The sequence below is a fragment of the Natator depressus genome, chromosome 20, assembly GCF_965152275.1.
Source record: "Natator depressus isolate rNatDep1 chromosome 20, rNatDep2.hap1, whole genome shotgun sequence".
NCBI classification, from domain to species: domain Eukaryota; kingdom Metazoa; phylum Chordata; order Testudines; family Cheloniidae; genus Natator; species Natator depressus.
The window spans coordinates 2998731-3021742 of record NC_134253.1 but is presented as its reverse complement, the minus strand read 5'-3'; the positions used below and the strand labels follow the sequence as shown (position 1 = coordinate 3021742).

General features: G+C 62.0%; 1 protein-coding gene across 4 annotated transcripts; it reads left to right on the top strand.

The window, feature by feature from the left end:
• The first annotated feature begins 399 nt into the window (after positions 1 to 399).
• Positions 400 to 22667, top strand: STAT6 (signal transducer and activator of transcription 6). Of its 4 annotated transcripts, none has more exons than XM_074934989.1 (22): positions 403 to 662; positions 8540 to 8678; positions 8983 to 9121; positions 10698 to 10781; positions 11386 to 11524; positions 12786 to 12847; positions 13504 to 13652; positions 14069 to 14200; positions 14702 to 14890; positions 15019 to 15106; positions 15551 to 15673; positions 16067 to 16159; positions 16643 to 16849; positions 16942 to 17036; positions 17515 to 17651; positions 17840 to 17986; positions 18482 to 18551; positions 19239 to 19364; positions 19806 to 19904; positions 20637 to 20729; positions 21115 to 21279; positions 21370 to 22664. In XM_074934989.1, exons 2-22 carry the CDS (start codon positions 8563 to 8565, stop codon positions 21491 to 21493), a joined length of 2577 nt encoding a protein of 858 aa, XP_074791090.1. In that variant the 5' UTR covers positions 403 to 662; positions 8540 to 8562; the 3' UTR covers positions 21494 to 22664. The 4 variants fall into 4 exon arrangements, with proteins under 4 accessions (XP_074791093.1, XP_074791090.1, XP_074791092.1 ...); XM_074934991.1 differs by lacking the exon at positions 403 to 662 and adding an exon at positions 771 to 789; XM_074934990.1 differs by lacking the exon at positions 403 to 662 and adding an exon at positions 7288 to 7493.
• Positions 22668 to 23012: the final 345 nt, after the last annotated feature.

Genomic DNA, 23012 nt, shown 5'->3' with positions numbered 1-23012 from the left:
GTGGGGGACCCCAGGACTGCGGGTGGGGAGTGAGGGCACGGGCAGGGCTGGGTGTGGGGAGCCCAGGGCTGGGCTGACAGGGGCTGCGAGTGGGGAGTGAGGGGCACGGGCAGGGCTGGGTGGGGGGAGCCCAGGGCTGGGCTGACAGGGGCTGCGGGTGGGGAGTGAGGGGCACGGGCAGAGCTGGAAGGCCAAGGTCACCATCCGGCTCATGCCAGGCCTGTCTCCAGCCGTTCTGGCTTGTCCTTGACCTGCCGAGGGGGCCCAGTGGGGCAGTGTGTGCGGGGGGAGGCCCGGAGGGGCAGGGGTGGGCTGTGGGCAGGACTCCGGCCGAACCCAGGAGCTGCAAGCGGGGTAGAGTATGATCCGCCCCCCCACTTCGCAGGCCTCCTCCCCCTTCCTGCCTTTCGTTACTTTCAGTTACAGTCTGGAGCCTCTGATGTCAGCCTGCGGGAGCCTCTCCCCACGTCAATCGCCACCTGGCTCTCCGACAAACCCTGCAAAGCCGGAAACACAACTGCAAACCCAAACCGGGGAGCGGGCCGGGGGGGCGGAGAAGCCCTGGCCCCGACGCCCCGACCCGCCAGCTCCCGCCCCCTCCGGGGCAGGATGGATTAAACAGACGCGTCCCCCTGGAAGCGACGGTCGAGGCTCGGCACAAGGTAACGGGGAGGCTGGACGAACGCCACCCCCCCACCCCCCGGAACGGGGCCGGGGCCCAGGGATGGGAGCTCGGGAGCTCGACAGGCCGGGACCCGCTGGCCTCTCCAGCCGGGGGCGAGCATGAGGGTGAGGATGGGGGTCCGATCGCCAGGACCATGCGTCCAAGGAGCAGGCTCGAGGCCTGCACGGGGAACGAGGGTCACGCCCTCTGGCTGCCTGATCAGGCCGCTGCTCTGCCGGGAGCGAAGCCTGGGTTTAAAATCTGCAGGCTGCTGAGGAAGCTCGCTGCTTCCCCCGGGCTCCGTGCCAAGCCGGGGCACCGCGGAAGGACAGACAGCGAGGGAGGGGTCACCCAACCCCTGGAGTTGCTGTTTTATTTACAGATGTTACCCAGTCCAGCAGGCGATGAGGTTGGGCTGGGGCAATGCTCCTGAGGTTAGAGAGAGTGGGGTCTAGTGGTTGGAACAGGGGGCTGGGAGCCAGGATGTCTGGGTTCTATCCCCTGCTAGGGGAGGCTACTGGGTTAGGGTGGCAGGGCTGGGAGCCAGGACTCCTGGGTTCTAACCCCCACTCTGGGGTGGGGTCTAGTGGGCTAAGACAGGGTGCGGTGGGGTGGGATGAGGCTGGGAGCCAGGACTCCTGGGTCCTATCCCCAGCTCTGGGGTGGGGGTGGGGGGGAGGCTGAACCACCCAGGAGCCACGCTTAGCATGTCCCAGCTGGAAGCGTCTCCCTGGAGCTCTCAGCCCCTTGGGTGTTTCTTGTGATCACGTAGGTGCAGCTGGGTAACGTCCCTGCTGGGCTTCACCCGCTGCTGTGGTGAAGTCCTGAGAGCTTCCCTCACGGGAGGGGGCGGGGCAGTGGGCGTCTAGCCCTTTAAGGGAAGTCATTGTCCAGCTCCGACCCTGGAAATAAGGGATTCTGGGACTTGTAGTCCAGAGGCACCATGGATGTTGTAGGCTGGCAGCAGTGCATGCTGGGAAAGGGAGCAGGGCTATAAAAGAGCTCCCTTTTTACCACTTAGGGAAAGCTCAGAGATGGGAGCAGTGTGAGCATCAGGGGAGCAGGGTCTGCTAGGAGGAATGGTCCTGTCCCCAGCTCCTGCTGTTCTTTGGCTGACGAGGGTGTGGTGCGATGAAGATCTGTGACGTAGGCCCACTCCTCTGGGAGGGGGCTAGATGTTGTCCCTCCCCCGTCTGTCCCCCAAGCTCTCTGTGCCTGGTGCTTTGCAGGTCTGAGCCCCCTAACCAGGAAAAAACAGCACTGGGTTCTCCCGTGCTGCCTGCAGCTTTCGAGAGGAATCGCAGGATGCTGGGGGCAGAACCGCTGTGGCATGGGGACAAGCCTGGGCCCAAACCAGCATGGCGTCTGTAGGGGGAAACTGGGCCTCTCTAACTCAGGAGGAAGCGAATGGGAAATTGGCGATGGGTGCTGCCACCCTCCAGTTGTTTCTTGTGGCTTAAAAGAAAGAGGATGGCCAAGGAGGGGTAGAAAGCAGGGAGGGGGGAAAAAAGGCTTTGGATCCCGTAAAGTCTGGCCAAAGTTGAGTTCATCTCTGCTCTAGGCTCCTCTGCGTATTCACCCCTCTTCTTCTCCATCCCTCTCTGTGGGCCTAAGTGTCCCTTCCTGAAAGAGACAGTCTCCCCCCCCCGCCCCCCCGTTGGCAGGTGCCCTGCAGGAGTGGGTGGGGCCAGTGAACTGTATGGCACTTTTCCAGGGCCCCGTTACAGTTTCTCTGCCTCCTGGTCTTTAATATAGCCTTGCATACCCTCCCTGCGCGGCGGGGCAGTGCCCCATCCTTCCTGCTCCCTCACAAGCCTGGGGGAGCTTTGGGCTGAGCAAGGCGAAGCTGAGGCTAGGTTGAAATTCTCTGGGTGACTGGCTCTGAACCTAGCGGTGTGGATGCGGCTGGGCAGGGCGCCTGGGGAAAGGCAAATGGGATGGTCTTGGTCGGGCAAAGAGGGAGCCAAGTGGGGGCGATGCTCGGTTGCGTCGCCATCCAAGGGGCCAGGTCCGATCAGCTGGAGCAGGATCTGGCAGGGGCGGGTAAGTCGTGGGTCACACTAGGCCTGGCCTGGGAGTGCCGGAGCAGGGGAGCGGGCCGGTGAGAGGCTCCTGCCATCCCTGCACAGAGCTCCACCCCTCTTGAGCCCTTTTACGGCGGCTGGGCGGCGTGGGAGGGAAACCCTGCTTTTCCTGGCATGCAGTGGGCAGCGGCTGCCACGGGAATCCCACTAGCCGTGGCGTTTCAGGGGTCAAGCAGCCATACCCCAGGTGACGAAGGGGAACGGCTGACGGGGGAAGAGCCTGGCAATGTGAATTTCCTCATGGCTCTTCCGCCTGCGAGTCATGAAATCTCCCACATGAGGGTGGGAGCACACATGGGAGGGACAGGGGGTGTGGCATCCTCCTGGGCAGGTGGGGGGGTGGGGCAAAATGGGGACCAGCTTCCCTGGCAGTACCACAAAATGCCCCCTGTTCTCATGCGTTCCCCACACAAGCACAGGCAGCCGTGGCTCCTAGCGAAATGCACGTGGGTTGTAAAATTCAAGGAGGAGGATCCTGGGGCGGCTTCTGTTATCCTCTCAGGTATCCCAGCTCCACCCTGTACCCTAGGCTTCAGCTCCCCTGGTACCGTGCCAGTCTTCTGGCTCACTGCCTCCCCTGATCCCTCCTCTCTAGCCCCTGCCCCTTGGGGCTGCTCCTTCCTCACCCCTGGGCGGGGAGTTCATAGCTCTTATCTAGACGGTCGGATGTGTGCTGGGGATGTTCCCATTATTCATCTAAGGAGGGTCATGTTAGAAATTCTGCCAGGTGTGACAAAATCATGTGGCAGTGAGTTCCGCAAGCGTGCCGGGGCATGCTCAAAACCACAGCCAGCTCGCTGTCTGGTGCTGAGAGTACCGATCTCTCTGAAAGTCACCAGTGATTCTACTATTAGAAACTGCCCTGATCCTCTTGCGGGCTAAAGGCAAGCGCTGGACGCTTTGCTGAGCATCAGTCCCGAGTGGGGTCACCTGGGGAAGCCCCGGTCTCTCTCTCTCTCTCTGAATCAGCAGGGCTTTCACTGCCATATGAACTGGTGTCTGTGGCTCTTTTGCTGCAATCTGTGGCTTCCCGTCTGCTTCACACCGTGCAAGGGTGGGGATCTGCCAGCCTGTGAGAGAGATGTTGGCTTGGCAGCTTTCTCACGGCTCTTATCACCCTGAAATCTGAGCCTTGGGGGGGCTGAATCATCCCTCTCCCCACAGCAAAGAGAGGGAAACTGAGGCTCGGAGAAGAGGAGTGATGGGAGTGAGTGGAGCCAGGACTAGATCTCAGGTCTCCTGGGCTTTACCCACCGGGAATTCCTTCTTCCGTGAGCGGCTCCCCTGAAATCTCTGCTGGCTTCTCCCCTCCAAGAAAAAAAACAAGAAAGCTCTGCATGCCGGGTGTGTCCTGTTCCGGGGGCCAAACGGGGTGTCGGGGGGGGCTGTGCACGGAGCTGGCCCCTGGCTCTCCCCACCGCCCCCGATCCCGAGCGGCGAGAGGCCTCGTTGTGCCAGGAACTGTGGGCGTGCGGGGGACTCGGAGTCATGTGTTGTTCCAGGGAGCGTTGTGGGAGGGGAAGGGCCCAGCTGGGGTGCCCCCGGTCCCTGCCGCACAGGTGCCTTCCTGCCCAAAGACTGATTGGCGGGGGCGGGTGAAGGGGGTCCATGGAACTGGGGGGGGGCGGGGCGGGGGGGAGTTGTGCCTCGTGTTGTCAGGAAATGACAGAGCGTCTCATGAGTAGTTGCTGGCAGCTGTATTGCTGTCTCCAGGGCTGGGACGCAGCCTCGGCTTCCCAATGCGCTATGACTAAGTAGAAAGCCCACAGATGCCTCTATCCTTCCCAAATGGGCTGTGCCCCTCCCTCCACCTTTCCCTGGGGGGTCAGGGAGTGCCCCCCCCCGCTGTGGGGGTTATTAAAATGGCCTCTTCAACAGCTGCCAGTCACCAGAAAGGGAAGCGAAACTGATTGCCCCCATGGAGGAACCCGCGGGGGAGATTCCTGCCCTGGCTGTTCCTCTGATGCGCCCCCAAAACATGAGGCAATTGTCGCCAGCTGCGCAGGTGGCTGGTCCATGGAAACGTGTAACGACCGGTTGAGTCAGCAACGGTCCGAAGGGAACATAATGAGCGGCAGGTCTGGAGCAGCAGCCTCTGAGCGGCCGCACGCCCCCAGCGCTGCGGGCGAACGGCCCCGGTGGGTGCAGGGAGCAGGAGCCGGGGAACCAGCAGGAAGGTGTCGCACGCCAGCCGCTGCAGACGCAAACTGCTTCATGGATGGCTGATCTCCAAAATCAACAGGCGCTAATCCCAGTGCTCTGCAGGGAGACGGGTGCGGCTGGCCAAATTTCGGCTGGTGCAGGATTGGAACCACAGATCCCCAGCCTGAGCTAAAGGAGTGCTCCCCCTGCCTGCAGCTAGTAGTAGGTCTCTTATCTGCTAAGTGGTCCCGGACACTAGAGGGCAGTGCTGCTCAGGCTCGCCAGCGCGGCAGGGGGCAGGTGGCATGAGTGGCAGCCTCACGGGGTTGGCGCAGTGCCAGGCGGGGTGCGTGATTTCATTCCGGGTTGAATGAGAGACCACGATGATGGGCACGCAAAGGTCCAATGTCCCTCCCACTGGTAACTGCATGTTTGATTTGGCTTGTGATGCATCCCCTCCTGCCCAGGGGAGCAGGTTAACACCCGCCCAGCTGTGTTTGATCTGCAAACGTTCCTGAGCATGCCTGAGACACACAAACCCCAGGGAGTTGTTCTCCTGGGAGCTCTCCTTAGAGGGTTTGGGGAAGGGGCCACGGTTTGGACTCGGTTGACACTGAATGCTGGCCGTTTTGTACAGGAACAGAGATTGCAGTGGAGAATTGTGGTTACCACATGAGGTGTGGAGTAATAACTTCTCAACAGGGACAGTCGGCGGGAGACAGAATTCACACGCCGCTGAATTGAGGCTCTCTGGGTCCTAGGTACAACACACTTGGAGGGGACACTGTAGTCCTGCCCCTGCACCATAGCCCCACCTTTCATTGGTGTGGCCGTGGCTTTTAGAGTCAAGCTAAGCATGGTGGAGCTATTGTTTCTGGCTCTCTGCAAACTCAGGTAGGGATGGGTTCCACTTGGGTCCTGTTCTCTAGCTTTTCTTTGCCCACATGAGGGTCAGAAACAGAATGCTGAAGTTCTGATCCCCCCTGGGACTCTGGGGTCTAGACTATGATGTAACCCGGCCCTATGCATGCACATGTAAGCTTTAAATGGAGGGGGACTCGCTCTTTCTCGTGGGGCCGGGGAGCAAGATACCCATCTTTTTTCCCCTTTTTGTTCTATTTAGGTTCTTACATCCTGAGCATCCCTGTGGTATCTGGGCACTACGCACTCTGATTCTCACTCAGAGGCCCCTCAGCGCCACTCCAGACTGGCAGGGCCATCTGAGAATCCGCCAATGCTGGAAGTTTCCTTAGTATGGCACTGACATAAGGGCTCTGTGCCATGTCCTGCTCTTGGGCTCCCATTCACCTCCAGTGCACAGGGCAGAGCTGGCATGGCTGGCGCAGATTGGGCTACAGCTTATTCTCTGCCCCCCCAGGGCCCACGTGATAGGAGGTAGATGGGGGGGCCCACGGCCGGAGCTATCCTCCACTGCCAGGCCCATGGCGCAGCGTCTGTGTTGAACCGAGCTCTGCAAAGCGGGAGGAGATCGCTGGGGTGAACCTGAGGGTATTTACCAGCATGCACTGGTTCTGTTCTTATAGGCTGAGCCTTATCAGCATTGGGAGATTGAAATGATCAGACTACGTTGCATTCGAGCCAGTATCCCTTGGTCAAAAATTAACCTGTTCCAGGAATCCCCGGGCCCAGCTCGCGCTGGGACAGCGGCATTGCCAGCTTTACGCTGAGGGGAGTGGGTGAGGGCTGAGCCCTGCTGATTTCAGCGAGCCCCGGAGGAGACAGGTGAGATTTAAGGGCTTTGCTTCTTCCTTAAGTGGCTTCTCCGCAAATGGATTCTCCCCACCCCTCCGCCCCCAGCCGAAGGCGTGTAAAGTGGGTGGCAAATGCTAGCAGATCAGAAGCCTTTTCCATCTGCTTGGCAGGAGCGTAGGCGACAGTGCCAGCAGAAGGGGAGAAAAAGGCCCTGGGTTTTTGCCAGCGTCCCCTGTCAGACGCACAAAGCCACTTCCCCAAAGCAGGCAAGCCTGGCCAGTTTTGTTTGTTTCCTCCGAGATGCTGCTTATGTTGTAATCCTGGTCTGGTTTCCTGGCCTTGCCCGCGGCCTCCTCAAGGCCTTTGCAAACTCCACCTCTTCTCGTACTTTGCTTCTGTTATTGTTTGGTAACAGTCACTAGTCCGAGCCCTTGGTTGCCATCTCCAGGGGCCCCTGGCTGCTCGCTCTCGCATGCAGCCCAAGCCAAAAGCCGCTCCTTGGCTTGGATCCCAGAAGGAGCAAAATCCTGCCAGGGTTTCCGCTCACTGCCTCCCCTCCGAGCAGCGACGTGCAAAAGATCTGTCTTGAGGGGAAGAAATAACAGCCAGATCAGGAGCTGGTGCAAACCAGAGCAGCTCTATGGAAACCGAGCGGTGGTGAAGCTGATCGATGCTAACTGAGGATCTGGCCTGAAATGTGTCTGGTTTTCTTTGCAAACGGGGTGTCCTGTTGCAGGGCCCCGGCGGGATTTCCCTGCTGGGAACCGACAGCAGAACTTGCCCCGTTCCTGGACCCTGGGAGGAATAAGGGGACACAAGGATGCAAGACTGGAGTGGATCCTTGATCTGTCTGTCTCCACCAGAAGCCAGGACCTGAGGCTTCAGGGGAGGTGAAGAAACCTCTGCAGGAAGCAGATATAGAAGAGCCTGTCTCTGGGGGAAGTTTCTTCCTGACCTCCAGAAGTTAGAGGGCGGCATTTGTCCTGGAGCATGAGGATTTATAGCCCGGCCACAACTCTTCCCATTACAGCTCCTGTTCTATAAAGGGTCATGTGTTCTTGGGTTCCAAGAAATCTCGTGTCAATGAATCCCACCAGCTCGTTAAGTGTTGCTGGGATGGTGTGCGGCACGGGGAGGGGGGCACTCCCCAGGGTCTGGATGCTCCCACGCTGGGGGAGATAAGGGACCACTGGTGCAAGGGATGGGGGTGGACAGGGATAACAGGCTTTGGAAATGATTGTCTGGCCCTTGAGCTGATAGGGTGGTCCCAGGAACAGCTAAGCAGGGCTAGATGGGACAGATGTGCTGCCAGCCCCACATGCCCCAACTCCCTCTGACCTAGACTTTAAAATCAACAACCTGTCTTAGGTACTTCTCTGCCCCCCCCCCCATTACTGTAGTATCTGAGCTCCAAACTTTGAGGTATTTATCCCCACAACCTTCCCCTGTGAGGCAGTGCTATTCTCCCTGTTGTAGAGATAGGGAAACCGAGGCACATGAGGTCATGCAGGGGCGGAGCAGGGAATTGAACTGGGGTCTAGCAGTATAACGACCAGGTCACCCGTTCTTTCTTTCTCTATAATTTGTCACTGGCCCCGGCACATAATAACAATGCAGAGCTCTTCTCTTTGAAGCACTTTGCAAAGGAGGTCAGTTGCATTGTCCCCCAATTCACAGATGGGGGGGAAACTGAGGCACGGGGAGGGGAAGTGACTTGCCCAAGGCCGCTCCAGAGGCCAGCAGCAGAGCCAGAAATAGAGCCCGGGTTTCCTGAGGCCTAGTTCAGGGTACTCTCTCTCCACTTGGCCATGCTGCTCTTTCCAGAGGTCCCTCAGGGAGACGCCAGGGACTCGGGTCGTTTGCAGGGAAGGCTTGAGGGGTTAACCATGGATAGTTGGAGGCCCGGCTCACGCCGCCTTCTCCGATCTATTTTTAGCCCCATAGGCGGCCAGCTCCAAGATGTCCCTGTGGAGCCTCGTCTCGCACATGCCTCCGGACCACTTCAGTGGTCTCTTCGGGGAGTTCCCACGTGAGCTGCGGAACCTGCTGGCTGACTGGCTGGAAAACCAGCCGTGGTGAGTGGGGAACACCCATCCCGCGCCCCTCGCTCCCTACGACAAATGCCCCACTGCCCAGCCTCTCTTGGGTCTCCCGTCTTGTCTGCACAAGCTCAGGGCAGGAGGAATCCAAGTGGTTCCTTCCTCCTGGAGGAGCGGAGCAGCGTCTCCCGCTCAGAAAATCCCAAGCTGGGCCCCCGAAGTCGTGAGACAGCCCAGTCGAGGTTCGGTTCTCCCAGTTGGGCTGGCCAGGGGAGGCCAGGACATCTGCACTCGTTCATCTCTCCCTCCCTTTCTCTCTTGCTCTTTCCTCCGCTGCCAGGGAGTTCATCACCGGCGCCGACTCCTTCTGCACCAGCGCGGCCGGCGCCCTGCTCTCCGCCATGGTGGAGAAGGTCCGTGGCCTTGCCGGCGGCAACGAGCAGCAGCGTCAGGTCCTGCAGCACGTCAGTAACCTGGAGGTATGGCCTGGAGGCTGTGTGTGAGTGGGGGGTTAGGGTTAGGGTTATTTATTTCGGTTTATAACCCCCCAGCCAACCCCCTCCCCCCATGGCTTTGGTCCCAGACACCGGTTAACATTCACACTCAACAGCGCCTCCCACGGCAGCATCAAGTATTACAGCCAATATTACACCCCTACCCCCACCCCCCAATGATGTTTTGGGGGCAAAGCAAATATTTTTTTCAGAAAATTTGCATTTTGGGTGACATTCTTGGTTTTGGGGTTTTTTTTGTTTTTATAATGACGGCCAATTTTTTGATAAAAATTTGTGGGATTTTTTGTTTTGTTTTTATTTAAAATGTTGCGGGGGGGGGAGGGGTTGGCTCTCAAAATCCAACATGTGTTTTGGGTGTTTTTACTGAAAACTTGGAAGGTTTTTGGTTTTTCGTCGATCAAATTACTTTTTTTTTCCTCCTAGGAAATTAAAAAAACAACAAAAAAAGAATCTTTGAAATCTCCCCACCAAAAAAATCATTAAGTTCTATTAAATACAAAGAGGTGATTAAATCTTGGATCAAACTATCCTTTTCCCTGGAACAAATTTAAGCCCTGACTGGGCCATGAGCAGTGCATGGACACAGGGCTTTCCTTAAAGGATCGGGGCTTTTCTGAAGATATATTTTGAAATATTAACCCTATCTACGTTACGTGCCTGGAGTACTTCAGTGCTAATAGCAGAGTCTAGAGTAGCTTAAAATCACAGCTGCTGTGTGGCCAATCTTGGAACTTTTACGACAGACTCTTCTGTTTTGATTTTTAGCTGCTTTGGAATATTCAGAGCTGGTCAAAAAACCAGCCGGAGCACATCAGGAATTTTTAACTAAAATGCTTTTTGGTCAGAAAATGTCAATTCCTTAGAACGGAAACTGCCCACGAGAAAGGGGATTGTTTCACCAAAGCTCCTGCTTTCAAAAAACTGCCAAAAAGAAACAGTTTTTTTTAAAATTTTTTCCCCGCGATTCAAAACAAGTTTTTTGCTTTTGCCATTTTAGTTATTTTATACGAACAAAATCAAAACAAAACATTTTCAAGCTGTTGAAATGAAACTTTTCGACTGAGCCACTCCAGGGTTGGTTTTGTTTTGTTTTTTTTCTGGATTATTGGTTTGCAAAGATGTTCAAGATTTTGAATTTTTGTCCTGTTTTGGGGTGGAGGAAAAATTCTGAAACCTCAAACTCCTGGGGGATGGGAAAACCATTTCTCACCCAACCCTGTAACCAACCCCACTTGGGCCTACAGCCGAATTTGAACCTACAGAGGTCAAACCCTGAGCCTCTGCTGTTTGAAGCATGGGTGTCTATAGTGGCCTTATGAGCCCCTCTGTGGATGAACTACTGGGGGAGACAAAGACCTGTGGGCACCTAGCTGCCGTTATACCCGCAGCCACGGAATTTTCCATTCGTGCCCACGAGCAGGTGCTGTTTTGCACCAATTCGCACAAGTGTGACTGAGGATGCAGGGTGCCGGAGTCAGGGGGAGAGTGGGAATTCTCCCTCTATTAATGCTAACCATGTCCCCCTGCCCTCCCATTCCAGAATACGTATCGGAGAGACCCGCTGAGGCTGGTGGCAGTCGTGAAAGGAATTCTGGAGGGCGAGAGAGCAGCCTTGCTCAAACGGGTCAGTGACTCACACCTGTGCGGGCACACACCCGTGCTAAGCGACTGCACCTTGTCCTCCATCCCAGCCTGTACTGTAGCTTTTCCCGGCCCCTCCGTAGCTGGGCGGCTGGTGGTGTCTGTCGGCCTGTATGTTGGCTGGGGAGGATTTGGGCCCTAGATGGAGGGCACATCAGTGCCGGTCAGCCCTGTTGGCCTATCAGTTGGCCGGTGTAGGGGTCTGTGCAAGGTGATTTCCCAGGGGACTGCGGGGGCACGGCTAGGTAGATGCTGCTTGAATTACATAGGGCCTTGTGATCTCCTTGCTGGTCCCACATGGGTCTTGCAGCCATGGGACAGCCAGCAGCGGCTCGGGCCATGTGGTTTGCGGGATGATCGCTCACCTCTGGGTAAATGAGCCCCTCCAGCTGCCCCGTGTCCTCCTGCCAGGTGCTGCTGTCCCAGGGAAGCGCCTGACGCCAGAGCATCAGAACTTAAAAAGCCGCAGGATCCCGGTGGAGGACCCGGTTCCCTGCAGGGATGGGGAGGTTGTCCCACCACAGGGAGGCTCACGGGGGGAATGTTCGGCTCATGTTTCACCCCCACCCCCTTTGCCGTTCCCCTAGGATCGCCACCTGCCGCTCAGCTTCCACCGCAGGCAGGAGGAACTGAAGTTTGGGCTGGACCTGCAGAGGCTCCAGCACCGAGTCGGGGAGATCCAGGTGCTCCAGGAACGGTGGAAGCAGAAGGGAGACGGGACCAGAGGTGAGAGAGGGTGAGGGGCTGGAGGAGTGATGGGGAGGAGTTAGGAGGGGCTGGAAGGAGATTGGAGAGAGAGAGGGTGGGCGGGGCTGGAGGCGTGAAGGGATGGGGTTAAAGAAGCGCTGGAAGGGGATTGGACGACAGGGTGGACAGGGCTGGAGGTGTGAAGAGGGGGGCGGAGTTGGGAGGGGCTGGAAGAGGATTGGACGACAGAGGGTGGGCGGGGCTGGAGGTGTGAAGAGGGGGGCGGAGTTGGGAGGGGCTGGAAGAGGATTGGACGACAGAGGGTGGGCGGGGCTGGAGGTGTGAAGAGGGGGGGCGGAGTTGGGAGGGGCTGGAAGGGGATTGGACGACAGAGGGTGGGCGGGGCTGGAGGTGTGCAGATGGGGTGGAGTCGGGGGCGGTGCACCGGGGGGTGTCTCCCCAGTTCTGACCTTGACCCCGGTTCCCTGACACAAACCCCAGTGACCGGGCTAATTATGCAATCGTCATGGCAACGGCTGGACAGGCCCCACTAGACCCATCTGGGCCTGGGCTGGGTTTGTTCCCTCCACCGCTCGCCCTGCCTGGTTCGAAATGTGCCCCCGGCCCAGCTCGGCCTCCACGCTATGGGGACAGGGGCTCCCTCCCAGCCTGGGCGTGGGGCCCTTCAGCTCCATTTTCTCTCTGTCTCCCTTCAATCCCACTCCGCCCCATGGCCTGCCCCCAGACATGTCCCCTCCTCCCCCCTCAGAGCTGGGAGCCGGCTTCTCTCCTGTCGCTTTGCCCAAAGACACTGATCGCGGGGCCTCGACTGTGGCCTGGGGCCTCTGCAGGGCCGAGCCCTCGCGCTGCGGTCCTGACACGCAGGGCACTGAAAATCACGGCCCCGTGTGGGGAACGTGGCTGCGGGATCGTTTATCCACCCCCACATCAGCACCCGCTACCCCCTCGCCAGCCATCTCTCCCCTCCGGTTGCTCAGTATCTTCTTGGCATCCCGCTCGTCTCCCGTTTCCAGGGTTCACGCCCCAGCTCCTTCTCCTGCTAGAGAATTGCATGACGCTGGGGATCGCGGGCCTGGGCTGGGGACTGAACCCAGGAACTGTCCTGAGTGGACAGCATGATCCGCTCCAGCTAGAGCTGCGACCGACTCCTCTCCCTCTGGATTGAGCACCCGGAAGCCCCGCTGAGCCGGGGGGGTGGGGGGATCCGGAAGCAGCCCCCTGGCAGTTTGTTTTCTGGGCTCGGATATTAACCAGGGCTTTACCACTCCTCCTCCCGCAGCCTGCCGGCAGACGAACCTGCAGGAGTCCCAGCTGAAGACAGACGGGAAACTCCAGGGGAACGTGAGTAATGGAGGCTGGGGTGGGGGAGTGACAAGGCTGGAAATGGGGCGGGGGGGGCTGAAGCTGGGGTAGCTGGACCAACCGGTGAGCGCAGATCCGGTCGCTTGTAGGGATGGAGGATGTAAAGCAACTGGATTTCCCAAGGGAGGCGCAAGGTGTTAGGGTCGAGGGGCGTGCGGGGGGGCCAGGGGGAGATAGGGGGGAGGTTACACGCGATCAGTTGCAGCCTTGGGAAGCTGTCAGCAAAGAGCAGCTGGTCTCCTGCTGCAGTGATGCAAAGGAGGCCGGAAGCTGCATTACACAGTCAGCTGGTGTGTGAGTGGATGCGGGGCGGGGGGGGGTGGGGACACCGCCGCCAGCCATATCCTCACTAGTGCCGGCCCCTCCGCTGAGGCCTGGTGGGGAGGGCAGAGATGGGGGCCGGCCAGGGCACCATGCCCTCCTTCTCCCCAGGATGCGCGTGTGGGGCAGGAGGCCAAGGTGACTTCATGTCAGCTGCTCCGTCCCTCACCCATTTCATCCCGCCGGGCTCAGCTGCCGTGGGGGGCAGGCCCACGCGTTGCTCCAAGGCAGGGGGTGCCAGGTACCGCACCGGGCCCCGTCCGCCCGGCTCGTCGCCTCCCCCCCAGCAAGCCGCCCACCTTGTCTCGCCCCAGGATCTGCCCGCTCTCATCCTGGAGGCCATGAAGGAGCTGGAAGGCGCCAAGCTGCAGGTGCTGAAGAGGCTCCACATCTGGAAGCGGCAGCAGCAGCTGGCGGGGAACGGGGCTGTCTTCGAGGAGAACCTGGCTCCGCTCCAGAAGAGGTGAGCCCCAGGGGATGGGGGGGGGCCGAGCCTCCCAGCCTGGGGTGTGACAGAGGGGTTTCTCCCCACTTCTTGGGGGCTCCAGAGGGGGCACAGATCCCCTCCTTCTCCCAGTTGCTGGCGGCCCCACTGGGATCCGAGCCCCTCTCCCTCCTGCCTGGGGGGTGGGAAGGGCTCCTGGCCGGACTGGTCTCCGGCCATGGTGGTGGTAGGGCTGCGGGGGGTCAAGCTGAGATGCAGAGAGATCAGCTGCCGCCTTTCTCCCAGAGCCCCTGGTCTGTTGGGCACTAGGTGGCGCTCCTGAGACAGGGTGGGATCCGTCGGCACAGACCAGACTCTGGCCCCAGCTCGGGGACGGTAGCTGGGCCGTCCTCGTCAGCTCAGACATGTCCCCTGCCCGGCTGCTTTTTCGGCAGGTGCGAGAATCTGGTGGACATTTATTTCCAGCTGCAGCAGCAGGTGGTGGCGGTCGGCGGGGAGCTGGGCTCCGACCTGCTCTCCCGGCTCCTGGAGCGGCTCAACACGGTGCTGAGTGCCCTGGTTGAAAGGTACCGTGGGGCAGGGGGGGCAGTAGCACACCAGGGGGGCTGGACTTGATGACTTCCCCTGCTATAACCACTAGACCCCACTCCTCTCCCAGAGCCAGGGATAGAACCCAGGAGTCCTGGCTCCCAGCCCCCTGCTCTAATCACAAGACCCCAGTCCTCTCCCAGAGCCAGGGATAGAACCCAGGCATCCTGGGTCCCAGCTCCCTGCGCTAACCATCCAGTCTTGTTGCCTCCCCTGCCAGAAGGGCGAACGTGGCCCCAGCCCCATGCTCTAATCTGGCTCAGCTGGGGTGGGGGGCTCGGAGCAGAACAGGGTGGGTTTGGGAGGTTGGGACAGTTCGGGCCAGGGCAGGGTTAACATCTCAGCCTTGTGGGGATCCTGCTCCGGGGCCAGGACACCGGGATCTTCGGTCTATCAGCTCCTGCGTCCACACCGGCGTCAGCGGCTACTTCTGGCCAAGCCATGGGCAGCCCTTGACCCCCTCTCTGCCCCCACCCCAGCTCCTTCCTGGTGGAGAAGCAGCCCCCACAGGTGCTTAAGACCCAGACCAAGTTCCAGGCCAGTGTACGTTTCCTGCTGGGCCCCCGGCTGCTCCAGCCCTCGGCGAAGCCCTTCGTGGTCAAAGCCGACATGGTGACAGAGAAGCAGGCCCGGGAGCTGGCACTCGGCGGCTATGGCAATCCGCTCAGGTGAGCTGATCCTGCCTGGGTGGTGGGGGAGGGGAAAAACTCCTTCTCCCCCCCCCCACTCTACGACCTGCCCCACCCCCCGGGGGCCATTAACTCCTCGCTGACCGCCCTCCCTCTCCCTGCTCCAGTGAAAACACGGGGGAGATCGTGCACAATACGGTCGCCCTGGAGATCAACTCCACCAGTGCCACGTCCTGCGCCACCTTCAAGAACATGGTGAGTCCGGCGGGGGTACCCCCCGGCCCCTCCCCGATGGCGACAAGCCGGTGCTTGGGCCCAAGAGTCAACCAGGGCAGTTTGGGGGAAGGGAGAAGTAGCAGGGGGCTGTGGATTGGGACTGAGGGGCATCAGCCAAGCTGAGATGGGGGGAGCCCAGGGCTGGGCTTGTGGAGGCTGCGGGTCGGGAGTGAGGGGCACCGGCAGAGCTGGGCGGGAGTCCAGGGCTGGGCTGGGCTAGCGGGGGGCTGTGGGTCAGGAGTGAGGGGCATGGTAGGGGGGAGCCCAGGGCTGGGCTGGCAGGGGCTGCGGGTCGGGAGTGAGGGGCACCGGCCGAGCTGGGTGCCGGGAGCTCTGGTAACGCCAAGGGAAGGTGCTTGCGCCCCTTGCTGTGGGGACCCTGTCGCTGCAGGCCCTGGGGTGACTCTCTCTCTGTCCTGGCAGCTGCTGAAGAAGATCAAGCGCTGCGAACGCAAGGGCTCCGAGTCGGTAACGGAGGAGAAATGCGCCGTGCTCTTCAGCACCGATATCACCTTGGGTCCCGGCAACCTGGCCTTCCACCTGCAGGTACCGGGCTGGTGTGCCGGGGGAGGGCGGCTCCCAGCTCCCTGTCCTGCCCCTGGACCCTGGCGGCGGGGGTGGGGGAGGGAGCAGAGCTGGGGGGTCCCCACCAGGACGCCTGGGTCCATTTGCATTGTGGGCCGGGAGTCGGGTCTGTTCCTTCGAGGCTGCTGGACACAGACCGACCCCGGGGCTCTCGCTCCCAGCCGGCGTTGCCCAGTCTCACCACTGGGGGGCGCCGCTGAGCTCTACGGACCCCACCTGGGGCCTGTGCCTACCCCAGTGCCAGTTTGTGCTCCTGCTGGACCGTCACCCAGCCTGATGCCATGGCGGGGGTGGGCATGGGGGTCCCATCCCCCCCCCCAGTGACAGGCCAGCGCTCCGTGCTCCCCCCTCCAGGCCCTGTCTCTGCCGATCGTGGTCATTGTGCACGGGAACCAAGACAACAATGCCAAGGCTACCGTCCTGTGGGACAACGCCTTCTCTGAGCTCGTGAGTGCGGGGAGCTGGGGGGCATGGTGGGGGGGCTGCTTCAGCTGACTGTCGCCACAGCTGGGAGATGGGATGCTAATGATTAGAGCAGTGGGGGCTGGGAGCTAGGACTCCTGGGTTCTTTACCCAGAACTGGGAAGGTAGTGGGCTCCAGTTGTTAGAGCAGAGGGGACAAGGAGTCAGGACTCTTGGGTTCTATCCCTAGCTTTAGGAGGGGAATCGCGTCTAGTGGTTAAAGCTGGGGGGCTGGGAACCAGGACTCCTGGGTTCACTCACTGATCTTGGCTGGGCTGCTCCCCACTAATGAATGAACAAGGAGGAGAGTTTAACTCCGAACTCGCTGGCTGCCAAGCGCTCGCGGGGTCTGGGCTGGTTGGCGCCCAGACGTGGCCACCCCGAGAGCACGGAACCCCAGCGGCCCGCCTCCCGGTGTGGCGGGGGGCCGGGGCTGGTGCCTGACCCTCCCTCCGTGCCCTGGGGCAGGAGCGGGTCCCATTCGTGGTGGCCGAGCGGGTACCCTGGGAGAAGATGTGCGAGACCCTCAACCTGCGGTTCATGGCGGAGGTGCAGACCAACAAGGGACTGCTGCCGGAGCATTACTTCTTCCTGGCCCAGAAAATCTTCAACAACAGCAGCGCCAGCCCCGAGGACTTCCACAACCGCAGCGTCTCCTGGGCCCAGTTCAACAAGGTGAGGGGCGGGGGGCGGCCAGGGCAGGCTGGGGGGGGGCAGGCTCTGCCCTTGGGGACCCAGCCTCACCCCCTTTCTCCGGCTGCTCACAGGAGATCCTGCCTGGCCGGGGATTCACCTTCTGGCAGTGGTTTGACGGGGTCCTCGACCTCACCAAGAGGTGCCTCAAAAGCTACTGGTCGGACAGGTGGGTGCCTCGGGGTTGCCCCGGTAAAGACTGAATGGGAGGGGACGTAGGGGTTCACCTCAAGAATGGCAGACCCAAGGTAGAAGCCAAGCGTCTTGGCTCCCAGCCCCCTGCTCTATTAAGCACCGCTGCCCTCCTGGGACTGGGGACAGAACCCAGCCGTCCTGACTCCCAGCCCCCCCCCCACGCGTTAACCAAGAGACCCCACTCCCCTCCCAGAGCGAGGAATAGAACCCAGGCGTCCTGACTCCCAGCCCCTCTCCCCCCCATGCGTTAACCAAGAGACCCCACTCTCCTCCCAGAGCGAGGAATAGAACCCAGGCATCCTGACTCCCAGCCCCTCCCGTTTCCCTTGCCCAGTGAAATGGGAGGGGAGGGAGGCCAGAGAGAGGAGGTGGAGTTCAGCCATGGTTACAGCTTGCTCTCTGGTCTGTCCATCCATCCATGTCGTCGTCGTCCCCAATTACCACCCCCCCAGGCTCATCGTCGGCTTCATCAGCAAGCAGTACGTCAGCAAGCTGCTGGGCCCGGAGCCCGACGGGACCTTCCTGCTGCGGTTCAGCGACTCGGAGATTGGCGGCATCACCATCGCCCACGTCATCCGCGGCAAGGACGGTAGGAGGGGGGTGCCCCCTGCCCTGCCCCCCCGGCTCGGTGCTCGCTGGAGATGGGGGGGGGCGTGAAGGGAGCAGGAGAGCTGAGCCCCGGGACAGGGGTAAGGGGCAGGGCCCCAGCCTGTGCTGCCCCCGGAGCACTGGGGTCCCCCCGCCCACTCTGAGCCGCCGTGCTGTGCCCCCCCCCAGGCTCCAGCCAGGTGGAGAACATCCAGCCCTTCTCCGCCAAGGACCTCCACATCCGCTCCCTGGGCGACCGCATCCGAGACCTGGGCCAGCTCCGAAACCTCTATCCCAACCAGCCCAAGGACCAGGTGTTCGGGAGCCATTACAACAGTGAGTGTCTAGGGGCCGCCCCGGTGCCCTGGGGCACCCCCGGGCACCTCCAGGGCCTTATCCGGACTCCTGGCCCCCCTGCTGCCGTGGGGTCACCCCCTGCAACTGCAGCTGGGCCTATGGGATGGGTGACTGCAAAGCCATATCTGCCCCCGTCCCTTGTAGGCCCCCGAAAGGGGCAAGATCAAATCCAGGCCTGGGCAACGTGCCCTGGAGAGGGTGATGGGGGCATTGCCGCAGCGGATCGGCCCCGGGCCCCGTTGGCTTGGTGTCCCACCGGCAGGATCGGTGCAGCTGCGCCCCACTGGGCCAGGCCGGGCCCTGGAACATAAAGCCCACAAGCGATTGGGTGGGCCGAGGAGGTCATATGGCCCTCCCCACCCAAAGCTGAAATCGCAGAGTGTGTCGACCGCGCCCCCCTCCCCCGGCAACCCCCTCCCCCCCGCTTCCCTGGGTTTGGCTCCTAGGAATTTCACCTGCTGTTTCCTCCTGTAGAGGAGCAGATGGGGAAGGATGGCAGAGGCTATGTCTCCACCGCCATCAAGATGACGGTGGAAAGTGAAAGGTAGGTTGGGGAGGGCTGTGGGGCGGGGGAGTGAGGGCATCCCTGCCCCAGGCTGTGTGCCACAGCTGTTCCCGGGGGCCCGGGGCCGGCCGCCCATCAGCTGTTCCCGGGGGCCCGGGGCCGGCCGCCCATCAGCTGTTCCCGGGGGCCCGGGGCCGGCCGCCCATCAGCTGTTCCCGGGGCCGGCCGCCCATCAGCTGTTCGCGGGGGCCCGGGGCCGGCCGCCCATCAGCTGTTCGCGGGGGCCCGGGGCCGGCCGCCCATCAGCTGTTCCCGGGGGCCCGGGGCCGGCCGCCCATCAGCTGTTCCCGGGGGCCCGGGGCCGGCCGCCCATCAGCTGTTCCCGGGGGCCCGGGGCCGGCCGCCCATCAGCTGTTCGCGGGGGCCCGGGGCCGGCCGCCCATCAGCTGTTCCCGGGGGCCCGGGGCCGGCCGCTGGTGAGAGACGCTCCGGGGAGGGTGGAGAGGAGCCAGTGGCTGGGGTGGGGGGGCCTTGGGGGAGAGGGCAGGAAGAGGCGGAGTGAGGGTGGGGCCTTGGGGGAAGGGGCGGAGTGGGGGCAGAGCCAGGGTGGAGCACGTACCAAAGTCTCTGCCTGTGCCCCCGAGACCCTGACAGCCCCTCTCGATGCCCGTCTCTCTGCCCCCCTGTCGTGCCGCTCCCATGAACGGTGGTGATGTGTCTCCACAGGGATCAGAAGCTGGCCCCTCAGGAGTCTCCCCAAGCTGTCCCACCCCCCGCCCCTACGAACATATACAGCTTGCCAGGGCAGCCACCCGAGCAGCCCATGGACCACCTGCACCTGCCCGACATGTGGTAAGACCCCAGCGCCCACCCTGCTGCTTTCAATAAGTGCCCGGTCGCTATGTCAGCCCCAGGAGCAGGGGCAAGCAGGTCGGGCTGCCGTTTCATGCCCACAGGTTGGATGAAGCCAGCCAAGCTTGTGCCAAGACGGGACCCAAGCCAGGTGTTAAGCCCAGATGGCCACGGGTGAGAGACCGGCGCCCTGCGGCATCCAGCCCCGGAGGCTGTGGTTCAGCTTGTGCCCCCCACTGCTGTGTCGCTCCTGGGGGCAATTAGAGCAGCCCCAGGGCTGCTCTAACTTAGGCTCTTTGACCCAGGCATGTGGAGAATAACCATAATGCTGTGTGCTCCAGCCATGCCCCCTACGCTGGGGGGTTGTTGCCGGAGCGGCCTGGGGGGGCCCTGAGACTCTGACCCAGTGCTAAGGCCATGTGCATCTGTGTTTGCTGCCAGCTCTTCTGCGTTTCCTGCCCAGATGGTCCTGCCCCAGTTCCATGCCCCCGAGGAGGCCAGCATGAGCATGGGCATCCCCAGTGCCTCCTCTTTCCACAGGTAGGTGCCGTGCCGCCCACGCCAGGCTCTGGGGTGCAGTGGGCCGCTCCGCACGCAGCGGGCAGGGCTGCTCAGGGGAGAGGGGGGGCCGGTGCCGATTCGGGCTGCGTAGGGCATGGGCGGCAGATGCCGGCGGGACCAGGCAAGGCCGGCGTGGCTCTGTGTCTTCCTGTAGGGACAACAGAGTCCGTGTGCAATGTACGAGAGAAACCAGGGCCAATGCACCTGCTCCGGCAGCTTCTCCAGGCCAGCCTGATGCTCTTCCATCCACTCATGCCTCTTAGAAGGGAAAAACCCCAAATCCTAGTTCCCTGCCCTGCCCTCAGCCAGCCAGACCCAGCCCTGGGGTTATCGAAGGCCCCATGCCCCATTCCCCGCCCCCTAGCCAGACAGTCCCCCACCCTGGTGCTGGACGGGAGCCGGTGCCCCTGTTGGGAAAGGCCCGAGACCATATTTCCCCCTGCCCCGAGCCAGCCAATCCCTGCCCTGGGGCCAGATGGGAGCTGATGCCCCCTCGAGGGGAAAGGCCCCGTTCCCCACCCCGAGCCAGCCAGTACAGCTTGCAGCGAGGGAGGGCTTGACCCCCCGGGCAGGGTTTCACTCTAGGACCTTTCAGGGGCATTTGCTGAGGGGGTAGTGGTGTCGCCCGGTCCCCGGAGAGCAAGGGGTTAATCTTGCCTTATCTGCCTCCCGCACCCCTTTACAAACTCCCCGTTTTTGTCCTTGCCGCAGCCCCCCGACGCTCCTCCCAGCGCCCGTGAGCACCCCGGCCACCGCGCTGCCCCTCGGCCCCAACGTCGCCTTCAGCTGCCAGCCTCTGTCGCCGTAAGACAACCGGCCCCCGCCTCTGCCAGCCCCCTGCTGGGAGAGCCCCCTAGACCAGCCCTGCCCCAGAGTCCCCCCGCCCTGGGGCCACCAGGGAGCTGGTGCCCCCTAGAGGTGAAAGGCCCTGTGTCCCATTCCCCACCTCCCTGAGCCATCCAGTCCCTGCCCTGGGGCCAGATCGGAGCCGGCGCCCCCTACAGGTGAAAGGCCCTGTGTCCCCTTCACCACCCTGGGGCCAGCTGGGAGCTGGCACCCCCTAGAGGGGAAAGGCCCTGTGTCCCGTTCTCTCCCACCCAGCCCCGAGCCTGCAAGTCTGGGGCTAGCGTGGGAACTGGGGCCCACATCTCCCCCGGCTCCCTCTCACCGGCTGCTCCGTGCCCCGCAGGGATTTGCTGCCCTATGGGTACTTGCCAGGGGACCTCATCCTGGACGACCTGTCTCCCGACCCCATGGATGAGGAGATGCCGGAAATCACGCCCTTCTCGCCCGCTCGCCACGTCTCGCCCTTCAGGCCCCTCCTGCCGGCCCCTCCCCAGCTGCTGGCGACGAGGTAAGTGCCCCCGGAGGCGCGGGGAGGGTGGGACAGGGGGCTGGGCCGTGGCTGCCTTCCCAACGCACCTCCTGTTCTCTTCCTGGCCAGTTTGGGCAACAACGTGGACTTGCCCTCGGAGGACGAGATCACCCAGCTCTTGTACGAGGCCCAGATGGAGGAGGGGCTCCAGCCCCCCAGCTACGGCGACCCCATGGCCAACCCCAGCTGGTGACCTCGCTGCAGGGGTGCCCCCTGCTGGACACTTTGGAGAACGGCGCCCATCCAGGAGAGACGTGCCAAGGGGCTGGGGTGGTCTCAGCTGGGACTCTCGGGGCCTGCCCCAGACGGACTGGATCTGGGGCTGAGCTGCGCTTGGGGGCTTTGCTAGGTGTGGGGGAGCCGTGTGGCACTTGGGAGCCATCACTGCCCCCCCCCATCACTGCCTTGTGTTAGCCATGTACAAACGCCGCACCATGGAACACGCTGAACCCCCCGCAACCCCGTCCTGGGGCTGGCAACCACAGCAGCAGGGGCAGCCCCCCTTTACCCCCCCCCCAGCTGGGCAGCTGTGGAGTGGGGAGGGACCACACACTGGAAGAGGGGCTCTGGGAGGCCTGGATTTCAGCCTGGGGGGGGGCCATGTTGTGGGGGTGCTGATTCCCCCCACGGCGGGGGAGGAGCCTGTTCTCCAGGGGGCAAGGGGTGCCCAGTGGCAGGGGGTGAGGTCTGGCTGGCTGTGTGCCCCCCCCCCCATCCCTGCAGCCTGTGGAAGGCCATGGGCATGAGCAGCTGGGGCTGGGGGGAGCAGCCAGACCTCCCTTCCCCCAGTGAGGTCTGACTCCCTCTGGGCCTGGGTAGCACCCTTAGGGATCAACACCCGCCCCCAGCTTCCCCCTTGCTTTGGACCCCACATGAGGGGCCCCCTGTGGTCAGAGAGGACCCTGGCGGTGCAATGGGCCAGGCAGAGCGGGGAGAGACACGCAGCAGACGCCCCCTACCCTCTTCTCCAGAGCTGGGGGGGCAGAACCAAGGCCCTGCTGGAGGAGCAGGGGTGGGCAGGGGAAAGGCTCAGCGGGGGCTGGGGGCTGGTTTAAAGGGCCTGTACCTCACCGCTATCCTTCCCTGCCCACCCCTGCTGGGGGCCTGACCCTCCTCCCTCTCAATTCACAGGCCCTGCCCAGGGGCTGGCCTAAAGGCCCCAGCCTGGCAGAGGGTAGAGCTGGATGTTGGCCTGCCCCACGTGCCCCAAGAGGGGGCAAGGGGTAGCTGGCTCAGCCCCCCTGCCTGCAGAGGGATGCTACTAAATGCTATAGAAAGATTCTGCCTCAGTTTCCCCACCACCACCCACAGCCCCCTGCTAGCCCAGCCCTGAGCTCCCCCCACCCCTAGCTCTGCCGGTGCCCCTCACTCCTGACCCGCAGCCCCCTGCTAGCCCAGCTCTGGGCTCCCTGCCCCCCCAGCTCGGCCAGTGCCCCTCACTCCTGACCCGCAGCCCCCTGCTAGCCCAGCCCTGCCCCCCACCTTTGCTGCTGCCCCTCCTCTATTGCACCCTGTGCTCTGCCACCCACCCCCCCACTGCACCCTGTGCTCTGCCGCCCACCCACCCCCCCACCTCGCAGCTGGGGAGCGGGGAGGAGATTAAGCCATAAAATAAAGTTTTATTCCAAAATAACAAAATAAATAATCTACTGTACACGTTGCAAAGGAAAAGTCACTAATGCTCTAAGCCCTCAGCCTACGGGAGCGTGAAC

Bases quoted from the DNA above. Each gene is read 5' to 3' on its own strand.
- STAT6 (XM_074934989.1), top strand. From the start codon at position 8,563: ATGTCCCTGTGGAGCCTCGTCTCGCACATGCCTCCGGACCACTTCAGT. The intron at 15,107-15,550 runs GTGAGTCCGGCG...CTGTCCTGGCAG, and splicing joins GCGCCACCTTCAAGAACATG to CTGCTGAAGAAGATCAAGCG. The intron at 16,850-16,941 runs GTGAGGGGCGGG...GGCTGCTCACAG, and splicing joins CCTGGGCCCAGTTCAACAAG to GAGATCCTGCCTGGCCGGGG.